The 19,721-nt window shown below is 36.4% G+C and overlaps 1 protein-coding gene across 12 annotated transcripts in view; it reads left to right on the top strand.

Moving 5' to 3' along the window:
- HMBOX1 (homeobox containing 1) overlaps nucleotides 1-19,721 on the top strand; it is a 194,110-nt gene that overhangs the window by 133,211 nt on the left and 41,178 nt on the right. For all 12 annotated transcript variants that reach the window (XM_078069466.1, XM_078069460.1, XM_078069465.1 and 9 more), the window contains one exon: nucleotides 9,051-9,204. In XM_078069466.1, the coding sequence (XP_077925592.1) occupies nucleotides 9,051-9,204 (154 nt within the window). The remainder of the gene's footprint in view (nucleotides 1-9,050; nucleotides 9,205-19,721) is intronic.

The raw sequence follows: 19,721 nt of genomic DNA, 5'->3' as shown, positions 1-19,721 counted from the left end.
CTAGAAGTTAGGTTTAGAGGCTTGATTAGATTCAGGTTAAACATTTTTGGCAAGAACACTTCATAGATTATTTAGAAAGGGCGTGTAGTAATGTCTACAGTGTACTTTGAAATGCATCAAGATAAAATGGATAAGGAGATGGATAGATAATGTGATAAAGTGAGTAAAATATTAGATGATTTGAGTATAGATTTTCATCATAAAATTCTTTCATTGTTGCTGTATGTGTGTTTGAAAATTCACAATAAAACATTAGGGCAAAATGCTTTGTCAGTAACATTTACCTCATATATCAAGAGGCATGTAATGTCAGGTTGTAGCATTATCATATGCTAAGTTTGATCATTTGTTAAAGTAATGACCACCAGTTCTTGTCTTTGCAGTTTGTAAATAATCTATAGGGCATGATTTTGCCACTGGATGGATATCCTCTTCTACAGCAACCTTTTGTCAGTGGTCTTAGCATCAATTGATGCTTACCTAAATGAGTTATTCCATTAGGGTTTGCAAAATAATCATGATCTTATTTAGCATTCCTTCAGCATTTATTAGCTAGCAGTTTTTCTGCAAAGAACCTTGATTTTTAGGTATTCTTCTAATGATAGCTATGTAAGCAAATCTCTCAAAATAATGACTTTTGTTGCTGCCATTAGCTAAATGTTCTAAAGCAGCACAATTCAGTGGAAATATAATGTAAATGACACATAATTTAAAATTATCTAGTAGTCACATTTTAAAAAGTAAGAGATAACTAAAATCAATTTTAATAATATATTTAGCAAATATGTATTAACACTTCAACATTTAATCAGTACTTTTAAAAATTACAGAGACCTCTTTCGCTCTCTCTTTTTTAAGTAGGCTCCACACCTAGCGTGGAACCCAATGTGGGGCTTAAACTCAACCCTGAGATCAAGACCTGAGCTGAGATCAAGAGTCAGACACTTAACTGAGCCACCCAGGCACCCCCCTTCCTTCCTTCCTTCCTTCCTTCCTTCCTTCCTTCCTTCCTTCCTTCGTCTTTCTTTTTGTACTGATTTTTGGAAATCTAGTCTGTATTTTACACTTGAAGCACATACCATTTCCAATCAGCCACATTTCAGGTGCTCAATGGCCACATGTGGCTAGTGGCTACCATATTGGACAGTCTTAAGATAAATCATACTTGAAGCAACACTTCAAATTCAGCACTAAGCAGTCTTTCCAAAGACATCACTTCTCCCGGGACCCACACACAGCAAAGCAAATCAGATGGCAAGTAACAAAAACTTCGCACTTGGTCTGCTTAATAGAGCAGCTTAGGCTGATAGCAAAGATTTGGCTAGGTAAATAAGGAACTGTACCTAGGGCTTTCATAAACCTGGTCACATTGCAGCAGTTGCCTGCCATGGGGGGAGCACCAAAGGGATTGTCAAGATGTTCAAAAATATATAGGGCAGAACAGTGAAGAATTTGGAGGACAAAAACTAGCCAACTGTGTCAGGCCATCAGCCTCCATAAGAGAAGGGATTTTTTTGTCTCTTGGATTTGGCACATAGAACGGTGCCTTGACATATAATCTAATCACAGTTGGTGAGGCTAAATTCCCATTCCACACTGGGATTTCAGGGCTGGGCTCCAATCCCAGACAGGGACTAGGATACCAGGAAAATGAACTGGCCAGAAAGTGGAAGGGGACTAAGGTGCAGCTCTCAGGCCCCTGCAGGTGATCTGCAGAATACCGCTATCAGAATCTAGTTTTTAGCTCTGGGGTGATACAATGTTCTTCTGAAGCTGTTTTATTAAAAAATTATTGTTTTGTTTTTGTTTTTGATCTTATTTTTTATTTCAATTTGTCTTGGAACCAGAGTTAGGCTAAACCATCATCAGGAAATTGGAGGAAGGTGGAACTAGGGCATTGAAACAGGAAAATGGGAAAGGACTAACAGCATTCATCCAGCTGTTGATAAGGAGTTGCTTTCTTTAAGGAGGTAGTATGTCCTTTTAAGAATAAGTTCCCCTAGGAGTGCCTGGGCTGGCTCAGTTGGTGGAGCATGTGACTCTTGATCTGGGGTTGTGAGTTCGAGCCCCATATTGGGTGTACAGTTTACTTTAAAAATAAATTGAAAAGAATAAGTTCCCCTAATTATATGCATTTGTTTTTCAATGAAGTTATATTGCTAATGATTATCCCCTTTTTAAAGGACTTTCTATTTTTTATTTGAAAACCAAATCCATAGGGGTTCTGTAGGACAGAATTTAAAGTTAGCTGAAGAGAAGAGGATACTTTGTAATTGTCAATTGGTAGTTTTCATAGCATCAACAGTAATCAAATATTAGCAATTAAAATTTAATATTTAGAAGTTATTCTTTGCATTTTTACTTTTATTGTAAGACCTAATATGATAGAATTCTTTCTAGGTGAATGCAGCTTTGTTGACTTTAAAATAACCTTTGAGGGGCGCCTGGGTGGCTCAGTTGGTTGGGCCTCTGTCTTCAGCTCAGGTCATGATCCCAGGGTTCTGGGATCGAGCCCCACGTCAGGCTCCTGCCTGCCATTCCACCTGCTTGTGTGCGCTCTCTCTCTCTCTGTCAAATAAGTAAATATAATCTTTAAAAATGAAATAGCTAGGGCGCCTGGGTGGCTCAGTTGGTTAAGCGACTGCCTTCGGCTCAGGTCATGATCCTGGAGTCCCTGGATCGAGTCCCGCATCGGGCTCCCTGCTCGGCAGGGAGTCTGCTTCTCCCTCTGACCCTCCCCCTTCTCATGTACTCGCTCTCTCTCATTCTCTCTCTCAAATAAATAAATAAAATCTTTAAAAAAAAAAAAAATGAAATAGCTAAAGAATTGTATTGTTTCTTCTTCATGGACACTGTGAAACTACTATTCTGTTTGGATAAGATGAACTAAAATTATGTTAGCACCTAAAAATAGCTTATCCACTGTCTGGTCATTAGGTACTTATAGTACATGAGAATCTTCTTTGCAGGTCAGTGCAAAAGTGATTGGAATCTACCTAAATGTCCCTCAGTCACAAACTGGTTAAATAAATGATATATCTGTACAATGGAATAGTAAGGAGGCTATATAGCTATTTTTTTAAAGGAGGGCTTTATATGAATTGAATTTATATGTAGGAATATCAAATTCATAAGTGAATAAGGTAAGGTACAAAACAATAGATATACTGTCATTTATTTAGAAGGAATACATACACACACATATATGCTTATGTAAGCACAGAACGTCTCTAGCAGGCTGTATTTGGAGCTAAGAAGGCTCTGTAGAGGCTCTGAGAGACTGGGAATACAGGGTGGCGGGGAGACTGTTAACTATATAACCTTTTGTGTCTTTATAAATTTTGTACTTGCATTATATATTCAAAAGGTACATACAGTTTCATGAAAAGGAGAGAGGGAGGAAGAAGGGAAAGAAGGCAGGGAGAGAAGGAAAGAGGCAAAAAAGAAATTAATTTGCCTTGTTAACAGCTTTCTAGATATAAAAAACTGAAGAACCTAGGTTCACATAGTCCAGGCCTGCTTATTGATAGGAAGTTCTTTTATTTCACAGACTTTACTTGCTCATCAGAATAAATGTAAATGGTACTGTCCCATTGCTATATTTTGGGGAAAAAATGCAAAATTAAGAAAAATCACAAAATGAAAAAGTACTTTTTTTCTTTTCTCTAAATGTAAGCATTTAGAAAATAAATAAAAAACGCTTGTACATTCTCTGCCTCTATTCTTGGGCTCAGTGCATTTCTCTCTGAATACCGTGATTGAAGTTCTCTTTTTCAACCTCTTCACTCTGGATCCATTTGGATACACGATTTTTTTAGTCTCTCTTTAAGTGGACTCAGCAATAAAAATAATAGAGTGATATTTAGGTTATTTTTACTGATAATCCAATAGATATAGATATATTGTAGTTCTCTAATAAACAGACCCATCATTAGAATTTCCCAGCATACCCCAAAGCCTGCCAAGGAATATGAATAAAATAGACTTATGGAAACTGATCAAATACATTTTATCTTGTTTCTTATGAAAACATTTACAAGAAAATGCCTATTTTTTAAAAGAAGTGGGTACTAAATTCAGCATGGTTGACATCAGAAACCCCTTTATTTAATCAAATTAAGCTCAGCAGTCTTTTCCCTTGTCTAATTTAAACATTACTATAGCAGACAGGGTTTGCTGAGTTCCTCTTGGCTCATGGCACTGATTCTGCCTATTTCTAAATTAAACAAGTAAAGTTTGCCAGGAGGCTCATATAGCAAGCACATGAAGTAAATTTGGAGATCAGAAGTAGTGCCTCCTCCCTTTACTATTGCAGAGTGTCAGAGCCTCAGGGAAATCATGTGTGTGACATAGGGGATGATGAGAAATTACTTTTGGAAAAGCTAGTTTCTGTGAATGGGATAGTAATGACATGCTTATAGTCATACTCTTATTAGTTGACTGGCAAAGGCTCACTCAGAAGTAAACCTGATAAGAAAATTATCATCTATACAAAGAGAACATTTATCAAAATTTAAAACTCTATCAGCAAATTAGGAAAAGACTTTTTTTTCTCCTGGGTTTAGAGTTGCTAGATAAATGTGCAAAATTTTGTTCTTAATGAGAGCCCAGATACAAGACAGAAAAAAATTTTTCTGTAAAGAAAATAGGTAACACATTTCCTGTAAGGAAAAAAAAGTGGGTTCTTTAGCCAATCCAGAAATCCTGTATTTAACTTCAGAGGGGTTTAAAATTACATTGTTCCTGCATTCTAGTATCTTTGTATTTTTCTGTCAGTCTATAATTTTGAACCCATTCTTGGGTTATTCATTGCTCTCCATCCACTTTGACTAGAGCAAGCTTATCTGTGTTTATTGGAGTGTTCCAGAATGCTGCTTGTGCTATTTTTAAATACTGCTACATTGAAAAAGAAAAAGGAGCAAGGAAAAAAAACCCTCAAAAGTAATGTGATAATATTATGTTTCAAATTCAGTATGTTTACGAGTTTGAAATTGAGTTTCCACCCATCTGTGCATAAGTTGTCTTGATTTCTTTTAAAGTAATTTATTTCACCTAAATTTCCTTTGTATAGAAAAATTGGATAATACAGAATATTATAAAGAAGCATAGTTACATGACCAATAAACCCCAATACCAAGAAAGAACCATTATTATCAGTTAATTTATTTTCTTCAATCTGATGATTAAGACTCTCTGTATTCTTTGTTTTATTTATACCCATTTATCACTCAACTAAGAAAACATGCCATAGTTACAATGTAGCCTACTAATTATAATTTACTGACCTATTCCCTATCCTTCATCCACTGAAACCCTAAAACTATCCTTTTACCAGAAGCCAGGCTTTGGATGAGAGGACCTACTGCCTTGCCCAGTCTGTTTTTACCTCTGTCTTGTTCAGCCATGATAGCTGCTTGGCTCTGCTTTGGACCTCTTATGGCTGTTGAACAAAATTTACATAATGTAACTTAGGTAGATTCCAGAGCCCTTGTTATGCTGAAGTCACTGCACGCATGCAGGAAAGTACCAAAACAAAGACTTTGAAACCCTCCAACCCTATATTTTTCCCTTATGCCTAAACTTTAACTTTGATGCAAATGTAATGTAAATGTAAAACTTTGATATAGATTTAACATGTAAATGAATGAGTATGGCTATGTTCCAGTAAAACTTTATTTATATGGCAGCTGGACATAATCTGTCATACATTTAAGCCATGAATCTCTAAAGCATTGTGTGATGACATACTTGTCCGTTTGAGGAAGAAGTTAAATACTTACTTTACATCACACACAACAGGAAATCATATATCTATTAGGGGTTTAAACAGTAAGAAAACTATAAAAATATTCTGAATGATACAAAACATATTGACCACAAAAGAAGAGGTTGACAAATGTGCCTACATAAGATTTAAATCAGAAAGCACACCATAAATAAAGATAAAAGACGAATGACAAACTGGGAAAAAAGTTGCAATCTGTGTGACTAGCAATTGGTATTGTTTCAACACACCAGTAAGAAGAGTAACTCAAAAGAAAAGACAAAAGATATAAATTCACAAGAAAAGATACATATTTTTTAGTTCAGTAAACGAGAAAAGAGGCTCATTCTTACTAATAGTGAAATCTCTATATTAAAGGAAATTTTTTTGCCTGCCAAATTTATAAATGTGAATAATTAGTAATACTCCTAATACTCATGTTGGGGAATGTGGGAAAATAACTGGAGATGCTTATAATGTCTTATATTTATTTTATGTTATTGTGCAACAGATTACCCTACAACTGAGCAGCTAAAACAACAAACATTTATTATCTTACAATTTCTGTGGGTCAGGAATCCAGGAGTGACTTAGCTTAAATGGTTCTGCTCAGAGTTCTCATGAGGTTGTAGTCGAGCTGTCAGCCAGCTAGACAATCTGCCACTGACCACTACCATTGAGTGTTGGCAGACCCCAGTTTCCTTCCTGCCCTTTGCCAGGGATTTCACGTTCTCTCACTTGGGCTCCCTGAGTGTCCTTACAACTTGGCAGCTATTTTTCCCCTGAGCAAGTGATCTAAGAGATAGATCTGCTAAGACAGACACCATGGTGTATTCTATAATGTCAGAAATGACATATCATCACTTCTTCCATATGTTATTGGTCACACAGACTCATCCTGGTATATAGTATGGGAAGAGACTACACAACAGGTGAATACTAGGAGGCAGGGATCCTTTGGAACCACCTTGGGGGCTGACTACCACATGGCTGTATTGGTACTGTATGCCTAGGGCCTTATTTCTCCCTGTCTGCTGGGTTATACAGTTCTCTACATGGTGTCTGCTGCGACTGGAATACCCAGAATGGCTTTTTTTTCCTCAACTGTGGCACCTGGGGGCTGGCTGGGCATCTTTCACCCCATGTGGCTAGCTTGGGCTTCCTTACAATATCATAGTCTCAGGTTAGTCATACTTCTTAATATGGCAACTGACTTCCCCCAGAACCAGCATTGTAGAAGATGTAGTTAGAAGCTGCAAAGGGTCTTATGATCTAGCCTCGAACTGTTTCCATTTTCTGTTGTCAAAACATGTCACAGGACCAGCTTAGAATTCAAGGGCATGATTACCAGGAGGTGTGACTTATTATGAAGAGCCATCTTTGGAACCTTTCCCAGGAAGTTATGCTTTGGAGAGATGATGCTGGCTTATTCTAAAACTAGTTAAAGTAATACAAGTTGATCTGATTCTTTGAAGATAAAATTGACAGTGTTTGCTATGGACTAGATATATGGTATATGGGAGAAATAGAGAGGTCAAAGATGAATCTGAGAACTTTGAGCCAAGCAATTTGAAGAATAGGGATGTCATTTACTCAGATGGGAAGGACTACAAAACAACAGGTTTGGAGAGGAAAATCAGGATTGGTTAAAATATTGGGCCTCTGTAATACATATTATAAATATGTAGCTATTAAGGGGGATCTACAAAGAGATCTGCATGTAGTAAAGTAGAAATACTATCCAAGTTATTAATTACAAGGTACAATAAATAAAGTATGATTCTTGTTATGAAGAAATAAATATGTATTTATTAATATGTGCATTATTCCACATAATTCTAACAATTTCTAACCAGTCTTTCTAGGGCTATATTAAGAGGTTGTATTTTATTCCATAGGCAGTGGGAACTTTTTGAAGGCTTTTGGTCAGTGGCATGCTATGATCATAATTATGCTTTGGGAAGATGAATTTAACAGTATAAAGAATGAAGGAGGGGCGCCAGGCTGGCTCAGTCGGTTAACCGTCTGCCTTCGGGTCAGGTCATGGTCCCAGGGTCCTGGGATCGAGCCCCACATCGGGCTCCCTGCTCCACGGGAAGCCTGCTTCTCCCTTTCCCACTTCCCCCTGCTTGTGCTCGCTCTCTCTCTCTCTCAAAAATAAAATCTTAAAAAAATTAAAAAAAAAAAAAAAAAGAATGAAGGAACAATGGGAGATCCAGGGATTGAACTTTATGAACACATACCAAGTTATATTTAACTTCTTTGAAGTAACTCTGCAGAGGTCAGAGACAATGTTGGGTTTTTTGTTTTTGTTTTTTGGGTTTGTTTTGTTTTGTTTTGTTTTTTCTGGCTTCTAACCTAGAGCAAGCCAAAAGAAAGGGACCACCCCCTTGATAAATGGTGAACTAATGAATACATGCATCATCAGCAGTTCATTGTTTGAGAAAAGGCTAGTCGAAATTAATAAAATATCCCAATTACATTTTCCCCCATTGGTTTTATTACATTCAAGTGGTAACAGAAAACAATATAAACAATATAGCTTTAACATAGTAGACCTATGGAGATCTGATTAATCTAGTAGACTAAAATCATGTCGAATACTACCTTACTGTCTTTGATGCTTATTTGACTTTTTTTCTTTAAGAATTTACAACAATTAGGGTTATTTTAAATTCATCTCCTACCTGCATACATTTAAGGGCTCCATTTTCTCAATAACAAGAGTCCTTTGAGTGGTAATGAAAGGTTCTGATCATATAGTGTGTATTGTTCAAAAGATTAAACTGTCAGAAATTTCAAGAAAGATTTTTCAGAAGAGACTCTGATTAAGTTGTCATTGGTCCAAAGACCATACTTCCCTTTTCCCCTAAAGAGATAGATTTGGGGCTTTGTTTCAAAAAAATGACACAAACAAAGATAAAAGACAAGTGACCCCCCCCCAAAATGACATTTTAAAGTAATTAATGATAAACTTTTTAAGGAAGAGTTTTTGTCCCTTTGGATTTTTGTTTGGGTCAAATTGTTTTTCCCCCACAGTACAAACTGCTTCAGTGCCTGTAGCCTGTGGCACAGAGGCTAGGCAGTGGTGTCACGGCAACAGTTAGCATTGGCATGGGGCAGGCACTATGAGAGGCCCAGGAGATTTTTTTAAAAATGTAAATATCAGGTGTATTTGGCTTGCAAGTTCCAATGGAAGGACAAAAACTGTTGAGTTCATGGTTATATTTGTCATTGATTTTAATAAATTGCAAGATATTTGCTAAAAATGTCTTGTTTATTTCAGGGGCTACACTAAGTATGAGACCAGCCCCCATTCCAATAGAGGACCCAGAGTGGAGACAAACACCTCCCCCGGTCTCTGCCACATCTGGCACCTTCCGACTACGGCGAGGGAGTCGATTTACCTGGAGAAAGGAGTGCCTGGCTGTCATGGAAAGGTACACGTGTCCTTTCCCATAAGCAATCTCCCAACCTTAGGAAAGAGAGAAACCTCAGATAGATTTGGACAGCTTTCATTTCAACAAGTAATTTGGGATCTAGGTTCTATCTCTAAATGTATTTTGGAGTATTATAAATGCTATATTATTGAAATAAGATGATCTTACCATTGAGAAGTCATAAAATTGGAGTTAGCATCTATGAATATAACTTAATAATCTCAATAATTTCAGGAACTAGAAGAATTTTTTTAATTTAAATCTTTCTATTGTATTTTGTAAACACTCTTCAAAGTCTTATTTTCATAAAAAATATTGAATACTTACATAGGAGGCTGCTGAGATTTTACTTCTTTCACTCAGGAGTATGGCTTAAATGAGCTTAGTCCCAAAGGTTAGAAATACATGTTTTTACTTCAATTTGGTAATTTATCTTCAGACTGCAGCACCAGTATCTGGTCCATAGTAAGTACTCAGTATGTTTTAGACTGGAATTAGACCTTAGCTTCAGTTTCCATATCTGAAATGGTATAAATTAATTAAATATGATTATTAAATGTTCAGTATATTTCGGGTGGATCCTGTAGTAGAATTATCCTTTTAGTCTCCTACCTATAAGTAATGTGTATGGAATTTTGTTTCAATGGAGAGTTTTATATTCAATAAGGTAATGTTTTCCATTAGAAAAGTATTTACTTCCTAAGATTAAATAATAGAGAAAAAGAATGTATTAGGCAAAGGTAAAAACAATTGAATTTTCATATTGAGATTTCTCAATAATTTAAATAATGAAAAAGAATGGAATTGAATGTTTAAAACTGGGTTTAACTTCTAAACTGACATAGAATACATATTTACATTGAACCAGCTTCACTTTTTTTTCCCAGTTATCTAATCTGACCAGTCGAATGGCAAACTGGAAAGAGCATTTGACTCAGTTAAAGACCTGAAACCTGGGTTTGGCTTTGCCATTTAACCAGCTGTGCAACTTTGTCCAGGTCACAAACTCTGAGCAGTAACTTCTTCATCTATAAAATGAAGTTTTTCAATAGCCAGTAGTGAACCATATGTCATCCAGGACTTTTGCGATCTCTCTTTCTGCATCTTTCCTGATTATCTCCCAGCTCATTAGACATCACTATCTGAAATAGAGGGAGATTGAAAATGCCAAAGTTGAGGACTTGGTTTTTATTCTTGGGTTGAAATTAAAAAGTTTGCTTAAAGTAGGCAAAATGAGACTGTAGATTATTCATTGATGTTATCATATGTTGCTTTCCTTATTCGCTTTATTGAAATTCCAGTAGAGGCCATTCATTAAATAACGAATCCTTATATGCTTGAGCAGTTAAAGTAGAAGAGTGAGATTTTTTCGTCCCAGAGCCCTGACATTTACAGTCTGCTTTATTTTTCTAGAAACTTTGATTCTTTCAAAAAATTTCCTCAGAACTTACCACATAATAGACATGAATTTAAATAATATCAAACTTAAATTATTTGTAGCATTATACCTTTTCCTCTGGGTAACAAAATAAGCTTTGGTATTAGTTTCTAGTTGGTGTAAGTTCTAATTTTGCTACTGATTCAGCCATTTAATTTTTTCATGAAGATACCAATATACATTTATCACATAATGTCAGTATGAGGAAAAGATTAATGTTAAAATTGATAATATTAATAATGGTAGGTGATATTCCTAATGCATTTACAAAATTGAACCTCGCAAGCTTTGCAGTTATTTGTTTTTTTCAAAGCAACAAAAACTACCCATAGAATCACACTGATCAAATTTCAGTTACAAAGATACTGAGGGGTGCCTAGGTGGCTCAGTTGGTTAAGCATCTGACTCTGGGTCTTGGCTCCAGCCTTGATCTCAGGGTTGTGAGTTCAAGCCCAGCCCCACATTTTTTAAGCCCACTTAAAAAAAAAAAAAAAAAGATATGAGCACTTACCCTGTGTAAAACTCCCATTTAATCTTAATTTTCACCTGTTAACCTTAATTTTAATTAATAAATGTCATTAATCCAGGAATTGGTTATCTTTGGTTTAATTTATCTTACTTGGCACAACCAGTAAGAAAGTATGTGGTTTATTCCAGTAGTTGCAAAAATGCAAAAGCCTCTCAGGGTATTTAATAGCAGTAGATCACGGTATGATTTCATTCTGTGAAAGTGGAACTTTTTATTTTCTAACATGGAATATAAAATTCCCTGGCCTCAGAGCAATGCGTGATGTTTTTCATTTTGCAGTACACTGAGTAGGTGAATAAATATATATGCGCAGACTGTAAAGCCAGCAGGTACTAGGCTTACTCAGGCATATCAGTATGTCAGAAATTACTCATTCTTCATACCCTACACCAAGACAAATTTCAAATGAATCAAAAAAATGAACTCATATAAAATAATAGAAGAAAATACAGGTACCCTGGAAATGATGAAATTTTTCCTAACTAGGACTCAAAATCCAAAATATGGGAAAGGATTGATAAATTTGGTTACATACATTAAAAGAAAAACTTAGGGGAGAAAAAAACTGTGAACAAAGTAAAAAAAAAAAATTGGAAAAAATATTTGCTGCATATTATTATCCCTGATATATGAACTTTTAAAAGAGAGAGAAGACCACCAACTCTATAGAAAACTAAAGATAACAGCAGAAAAACAAATGCAAGTGCCTCTTAAACATATAAAAGGATGTTCAATTTAACTCATAGTAAGAGAAATTCATATTAAAATTATACTGAGACACTATTCTTCTCCTATCACATTGGCAAAAATCCAAAAGTTCCATAACGTTTTTTTATTGATTGAGCTGTAGGGAAATGGGCACTCTCATACATTGCTTGTGGGAATGCAAAATGTAACAACTTCCATGGACAGGAATTTGACAGTATTGGAGACAGTTACCCATGGATTTGCCCTTTGACTCAGCATACTCACTTCTAGTAAATTATCCCAGAGATAAACTGACAAAAGTATAAATATAGCAACCCTATTTGCAATAATATCAAAATATTGAATACAACCTATGTGTCTATTGGTAGTGGACTGGGTGAATAAATTACAGTAAATCCATACGTTGGATGCCCAAGTTCAAATAATAGAGTGCCATGCAGCAGCAAAAGGAATGAATTTTCCTTTCTACAGAATGAAAATCATACTGTGTCCTTCTGTACTATCACTATTAAATATTTGTAAGGCTTTTTTGCATTTTTGTATCCATCGGAATGAATACTTTTCTATATACAGTGATCTTCAGAATATAATGTTAAAAAAAAGTGTCAGTTGTATATAGTAGGCTATCATTTATGTATTTATGTATTTGCTTATAATTTGTTTTAAGATGAAGGAATATGCCATAAAATAAAATGGTTACCAATAGTAGAAGAGAAAAAAAAGATTGGAGGGGGCAAGAATAGAGCTTGACTTATCTAAATATACCATGTTTTCACATTTTAACCATGTAAATATTTTATGTAATTATAAAACAAAATTAGGTTGAAATGGGGGGGAAGGTAACCCCTAAAAATAACTAAAGTGAAACAAAAGTGTGACCTAAACATTCATGAACTGTATCAAATAACTTTATAATACAGTATTTTGACTATGCTTCTTGATGGGATACAGTTTAGGAATAAAAAGAACTACAAAAAAACCTTACCTTTTACTAATGTTGGTAATATTAATATTGTTACTCAGGTACTATTTTTATTTGTATAGATACAGATATAGGTAAGACAATCGTAGTGTTATTACGAATCAAGTTTTTCAGTGTAAAACAGATATAAAATAACTAAGTAAAACACTATAATCTTGTGTATGTTTGTGCATATAGAAATTTATCTGGATTGTATTCTTTTAATAACAGCCTTATTGAGATATGATTCACCTAATTAAAGTGTACAATTCAGTGCTTCACCACAATCAGTTTTAGAATATTCTCTTCACCCCCCCAAAAAACTCTTGTACCCAGTAGCAGTCACTCCTTTTTCCTCCATCCTCCCCAACCCTACATAACCATTAATCTGCTTTCCCTGTATATAGATACGCCCAGTCTGGACATTTCATATGAATGGAATCATACAAATGTGGCTGTTTGTGACTCACTTCTTTTACTTAGTATAATGTTTTCGAGGTCCATCCATGTTGTAGGTCATTTCAGCATTGCATTTCTTTTTGTTGCCAAATAATAGTCCATTTTAAAGATATGCCATATTTTATTTATTCATTCATCGGTTGTTGGACATTTGGGGTTGTTTCCTCTTTTTAGCTATTATCAATAATGCTGCCATCAATGAAATTTGTGTACTAGTGGAATTGCTGGGTCATGTGGTGACTGTGTTTAGCCTTTTGAGAAACTGCCAGTTTCCAAAGCATATGTACCTTTACATTCCATCGAGCACTATATGATGGTTCCAATTTCTCACCAGCACTTTTTATTGCTGTCTTACTGATTCTAATCTTCTTAGTGTGTGCAAAAGTAGATTCTCATTGTGGTTTTGATTTGCGTTTCCCTAACCAATGGTGTTGAATATCTTTTCATATGCTTATTGGCTATTTCTGTTTCATCTTTGGAGAAATGTCTATTCAGATCATTTGCTCATTTTTAAAGTTGGGTTATTTGTCTTTGTATTGAATTGTAAGTTTTCTTTATATGTTCTAGGTACAAGTCCCTTATAAAATACATGGTTTCCAAATATTTTTGTTTTTTGCCCGTTGACATTTTATTTATTTATTTATTTATTTATTGAATTTTTAAAATTTAAATTCAATTAATTAACATGTAATGTATTATTAATTTCAGAGGTAGAGGTCCGTGATTCATCAGTCTTATATAACACCCAGTGCTCATCACATCACGTGCCCTCCTTTTTTAAAAATTTTTTATTGTTATGTTAATCACCATACATAACATCATGTGCCCTCCTTAATGTCTATCACACAGTTACCCCATCCCCTCACCCACCTCCCCTCCAGCAGCCCTCAATTTGTTTCCTGTGATTAAGAGTCTCTTATGCTTTGTCTTCCTCTCTGATTTCATCTTGTTTTATTTTTTTCCTCTCTTCTCCTATGAGCCTCTATTTTGTTTCTTAAATTCCACATATGAAATCATATGATAATTGTCTTTCTCTGATTGACTTATTTTGCTTAGCATAATACCCTCTACTTCTATCCACATCATTGCAAATGACAAGATTTCATTTTTTATGGCTGAGTAGTATTCCATTGTGTGTGTGTGTGTGTGTGTGTGTGTGTGTGTGTGTGTGTGTGTGTATCACGTCTTCTTATCCATTCATCTGTTGATGGAGATGGAGATCTGGGCTATTGTGGACATTGCTGCTATAGACATTAGGGCGCAGGTGCCCCTTCAGATCACAACATTTGTATCTTTGGGATAAATACTAGTGCAATTGCTGGGTCATAGGATAGCTCTATTTTCAACTTTTTCAGGAACTTCCATACTGTTTTCCAAAGTGGCTGCACCAGCTTGCATTCCAACCAACAGTGTAAGAGGTTCCCCTTTCTCTGCATCCTCACCACTATCTGTCATTTCCTGACTTGTTCATTTTAGACATTATGACTGGTGTGAGATGGTATCTCATTGCGGTTTTGAATTGTATTTCCTTGATGCCGAGTGATGTTGAGCATATTTTCATGTGTCTGTTGGCATTTGGATGTCTTCTTTGGAGAAAAGTCTCTTTATATCTTCTGTCCATTTCTTGATTGGCTTATTCGTTCTTTGGGTGTTGAGTTTGATAAGTTCTTTATAGATTTTGGATACTAGCCCTTTATCTGATATGTCATTTGCAAATATCTTCTCCCATTCTGTGGGTTGCCTCTTTGTTTTGTTGACTGTTTCCTTTGCTGTGCAAAAGCTTTTTATCTTGATGAAGTCCCAAAAGTTCATTTTTGCCCTTGCTTCCCTTGCCTTTGGCGATGTTTCTAGGAAGAAGTTGCTGCGGCTGAGGTCAAAGAGGTTGCTGCCTGTGTTCTCAAGGATTCTGATGGATTCCTGTCTCACATTTAGGTCTTTCATCCATTTTGAGTCTATTTTTGTGTGTGGTGTAAGGAAATGGTCCAGTTTCATTCTTCTGCTTGTGGCTGTCCAATTTTCCCACCATTTGTTGAAGAAACTATCTTTTTTCTATTGGACATTCTTTCCTGCTTTGTCGAAGATTAGTTGACCATAGAAGTGAGGGTCCATTTCTGGGCTCTCTATTCTGTTCCATTGACGTATTTGTCTGTTTTTGTGCCAGTACCATACTGTCTTGATGATTACAGCTTTGTGATAGAGCTTGAAGTCTGGAATTGTGATGCCACCAGCTTTGGTTTTCTTCTTGAAGATTGCTTTGGCTATTCAGGGTCCTTTCTAGTTCCATACAAATTTTAGGATTATTTGTTCCAGCTCTGTGCAAAATGTTGATGGTATTTTGATAGGGATTTCAATGAATGTGCATATTGCTCTAGGTAGCATAGACATTTTCACAATATTTGTTCTTCCAATCCATGAGCATGGAATGTTTTTCCATTTCTTTGTGTCTTCTTCCATGAGTGTTCTATAGTTTTCTGAGTACAGATTCTTTGCCTCTTTGGTTAGATTTATTCCTAGGTATCTTATGGTTTTGGGTGCAGTTGTAAATGGGATCGACTCCTTAATTTCTCTTTCTTCTGTCTCATTGTTAATGTATAAAAATGCAACTGATTTCTGTGCATTGATTTTATATACTCCCACTTTGCTGAATTCCTGTATGAGTTCTAGCAATTGGGGGGTGGAGTCTTTTGGGTTTTCCACATAGAGTATCATGTCATCTGCAAAGAGTAAGAGTTTGACTACTTCTTTGCTTCTTTATGTTGTCTGATTGTTGAGGCTAGGACTTCTAGTGCTATGTTGAACAACAGTGGTGATAGTGGACATCCCTGCTGTGTTCCTGACCTTAGAGGAAAAGCTCTCAGTTTTTCCCCATTGAGAATGATATTTGCTGTGGGCTTTTTGTATATGGCTTTTATGATTTTGAGGTATGTTCCCTCTATCCCTATACTGGATAAAACTGAAGAGTTTTAATCAAGAAAGGATGCTGTACTTTGTCAAATGCTTTTTCTGCATCTATTGAGAGGATCATATGGTTCTTGTCCTTTCTATTATATATGTAGTGTATTATATTGATTGATTTGCAGATGTTGAACTACGCTTTCAGCCCAGGTATAAATCCCACTTGGTCATGGTGAATAATCCTTTTAATGTACTGTTGGATCCTACTGGCTAGTATCTTGGTGAGAATTTTTGCATCCATGTTCATCAGGGATATTGGTCTGTAATTCTCCTTTTTGGTGGGGTCTTTGTCTGGTTTGGGGATCAGAGTAATGCTGGCCTCATAGAGTTTGGAAGTTTTCCTTCCATTTCTATTTTTTGAAACAGCTTCCGAAGAATAGGTATTAGTTCTTCTTTTAATGTTTGGTGGAATTCCCCCTGGGAAGCCATCCAGCCTTGGACTCTTGTGTTTTGGGAGATTTTTGATTATTGCTTCAATTTCCTTGCTGGTTATGGGTCTATTCATGTTTTCTCTTCCTTCCTGTTTGTTTTGGTAGTTTATATGTCTCTAGGAATGCATCCATTTCTTCCACATTGCCTACTTTGTTGGCATGTAGTTGCTCATGATGTGTTCTTATAATTGTTTGTATTTCTTCGGTGTTGGTTGTGATCTTTCCTCTTTCATTCATGATTTTATTTATTTGAGTCCTTTTCTTTTCTTTTTGATAAGTCTGGCCGGGGGTTTATCAATCTTATTAATTCTTTCAAAAAACCAGCTCCTGGTTTTGTTGATCTGTTGTACTGTTCTTTTGGTTTCTATTTCATTGATTTCTGTTCTAATCATTATTCAGTCTCTTCTCCTGCTGAGTTTAGGCTTTATTTGCTGTTTTTTCTCCAGGTCCTTTAGGTGTAGGGTTAGGTTGTGTACTTGAGACCTTTCCTGTTTCTTGAGAAAGGCTTGTATTGCTATATACTTCCTACATCCCAACGGTTTTGCACAGTTGTGTTTCCATTTTTTAATCAAATTTTTTTAATTCTTTTTTTTTAAATTTTTTTATTGTTATGTTAATCCCCATACATTACATCATTAGTTTTAGATATAGTGTTCCATGATTCATTGTTTGTGTGTAACACCCAGTGCTCCATGCAGAATGTGCCCTCCTCAATACCCATCACCAGGCTAACCCATCCTCCCACTCCCCTCCCCTCTAGAACCCTCAGTTTGTTTTTCAGAGTCCATCGTCTCTCATGGTTCTTCTCCCCCTCCGATTTCCCCCCCTTTGTTCTTCCCCTCCTGCTACATTCTTCTTCTTCTTTTTTTCTTTCTTAACATATATTGCATTATTTGTTTCAGAGGTACAGATCTGAGATTCAACAGTCTTGCACAATTCACAGCACTTACCAGAGCACATACCCTCCCCAGTGTCCATCACCCAGTCACCCCATCCCTCCCACCCCACCCCCCACTCCAGCAACCCTCAGTTTGTTTCCTGAGATTAAGAATTCCTCATATCAGTGAGGTCATATGATACATGTCTTTCTCTGATTGACTTATTTCGCTCAGCATAATACCCTCCAGTTCCATCCACGTCGTTGCAAATGGCAAGCTCTCATTCCTTTTGATGGCTGCATAATATTCCATTGTATATATATACCACATTTTCTTTATCCATTCATCTGTTGATGGACATCTTGGCTCTTTCCACAGTTTGGCTATTGTGGACATTGCTGCTATAAACATCGGGGTGCACGTAGCCTTTTGGGTCCCTACTTTTGTATCTTTGGGGTAAATACCCAGTAGTGCAATTGCTGGATCATATGGTAGCTCTATTTTCAACTTTTTGAGGAACCTCCATACTGTTTTCCAGAGTGGCTGCACCAGCTTGCATTCCCACCAACAGTGTAGGAGGGTTCCCCTTTCTCCGCATCCCCGCCAACATCTGTCATTTCCTGACTTGTTAATTTTAGCCATTCTGACTGGTGTGAGGTGGTATCTCACTGAGGTTTTGATTTGGATTTCCCTGATGCCGAGCGATATTGAACACTTTTTCATGTGTCTGTTGGCCATTTGGATGTCTTCTTTGGAAAAATGTCTGTTCATGTCTTCTGCCCATTTCTTGATTGGATTCTTTGTTCTTTGGGTGTTGAGTTTGATGAGTTCTTTATAGATTTTGGATACTAGCCCTTTATCTGATACGTCATTTGCAAATATCGTCTCCCATTCTGTCAGTTGTCTTTTGGTTTTGTTGACTGTTTCCTTGCTTTGCAAAAGCTTTTTATCTTGATGAAGTCCCAATAGTTCATTTTTGCCCTTGCTTCCCTTGCCTTTGGCGATGTTTCTAGGAAGACGTTGCTGCGGCTGAGGTCGAAGAGGTTGCTACCTGTGTTCTCCTTTAGGATTTTGATGGACTCCTGTCTCACATTGAGGTCTTTCAACCATTTGGAGTCTATTTTTGTGTGTGGTGTAAGGAAATGGTCCAGTTTCATTCTTCTGCATGTGGCTGTCCAATTCTCCCAACACCATTTGTTGAAGACTGTCTTTTTTCCATTGGACATTCTTTCCTGCTTTGTGAAAGATTAGTTGACCATATAGTTGAGGGTCCATTTCTGGGCTCTCTATTCTGTTCCATTGATCTATGTGTCTGTTTTTGTGCCAGTACCATACTGTCTTGATGATGACAGCTTTGTAGTAGAGCTGGAAGTCCGGAATTGTGATGCTGCCAGCTTTGCTTTTCTTTTTCAACATTCCTCTGGCTATGCGAGGTCTTTTCTGGTTCCATACAAATTTTAGGATTATTTGTTCCATTTCTTTGAAGAAAGTGGATGGTATTTTGATGGGGATTGCATTGAATGTGTAGATTGCTCTAGGTAGGATTGACATCTTCACAATATTTGTTCTTCCAATCCATGAGCATGGAACCTTTTTCCATTTCTTTGTGTCTTCCTCAATTTCTTTCATGAGTATTTTGTAGTTTTCTGAGTACAGATCCTTTGCCTCTTTGGTTAGATTTATTCCTAGGTATCTTATGGTTTTGGGTGCAATTGTAAATGGGATCGACTCCTTAATTTCTCTTTCTTCTGACTTGTTGTTGGTGTATAGGAATGCCACTGATTTCTGTGCATTGATTTTATATCCTGCCACTTTACTGAATTCCTGTATGAGTTCTAGCAGTTTTGGGGTGGAGTCTTTGGGATTTTCCACATAAAGTATCATATCATCTGCAAAGAGTGAGAGTTTGACTTCTTCTTTGCCGATTTGGATGCCTTTGATTTCTTTTTGTTGTCTGATTGCTGTGGCTAGGACTTCCAATACTATGTTGAATAGCAGTGGTGATAGTGGACATCCCTGCCGCGTTCCTGACCTTAGGGGGAAAGCTCTCAGTTTTTCCCCATCGAGAATGATATTCGCTGTGGGTTTTTCATAGATGGCTTTTATGATATTGAGGTATGTACCCTCTATCCCTATACTCTGAAGAGTTTTGATCAAG

This window comes from Halichoerus grypus, chromosome 3, assembly GCF_964656455.1.
Source record: "Halichoerus grypus chromosome 3, mHalGry1.hap1.1, whole genome shotgun sequence".
In the NCBI taxonomy this organism is placed as follows: domain Eukaryota; kingdom Metazoa; phylum Chordata; class Mammalia; order Carnivora; family Phocidae; genus Halichoerus; species Halichoerus grypus.
The sequence above is the reverse complement of the archived record's forward strand: the minus strand, read 5'-3'. Positions and strand labels throughout refer to the sequence as shown.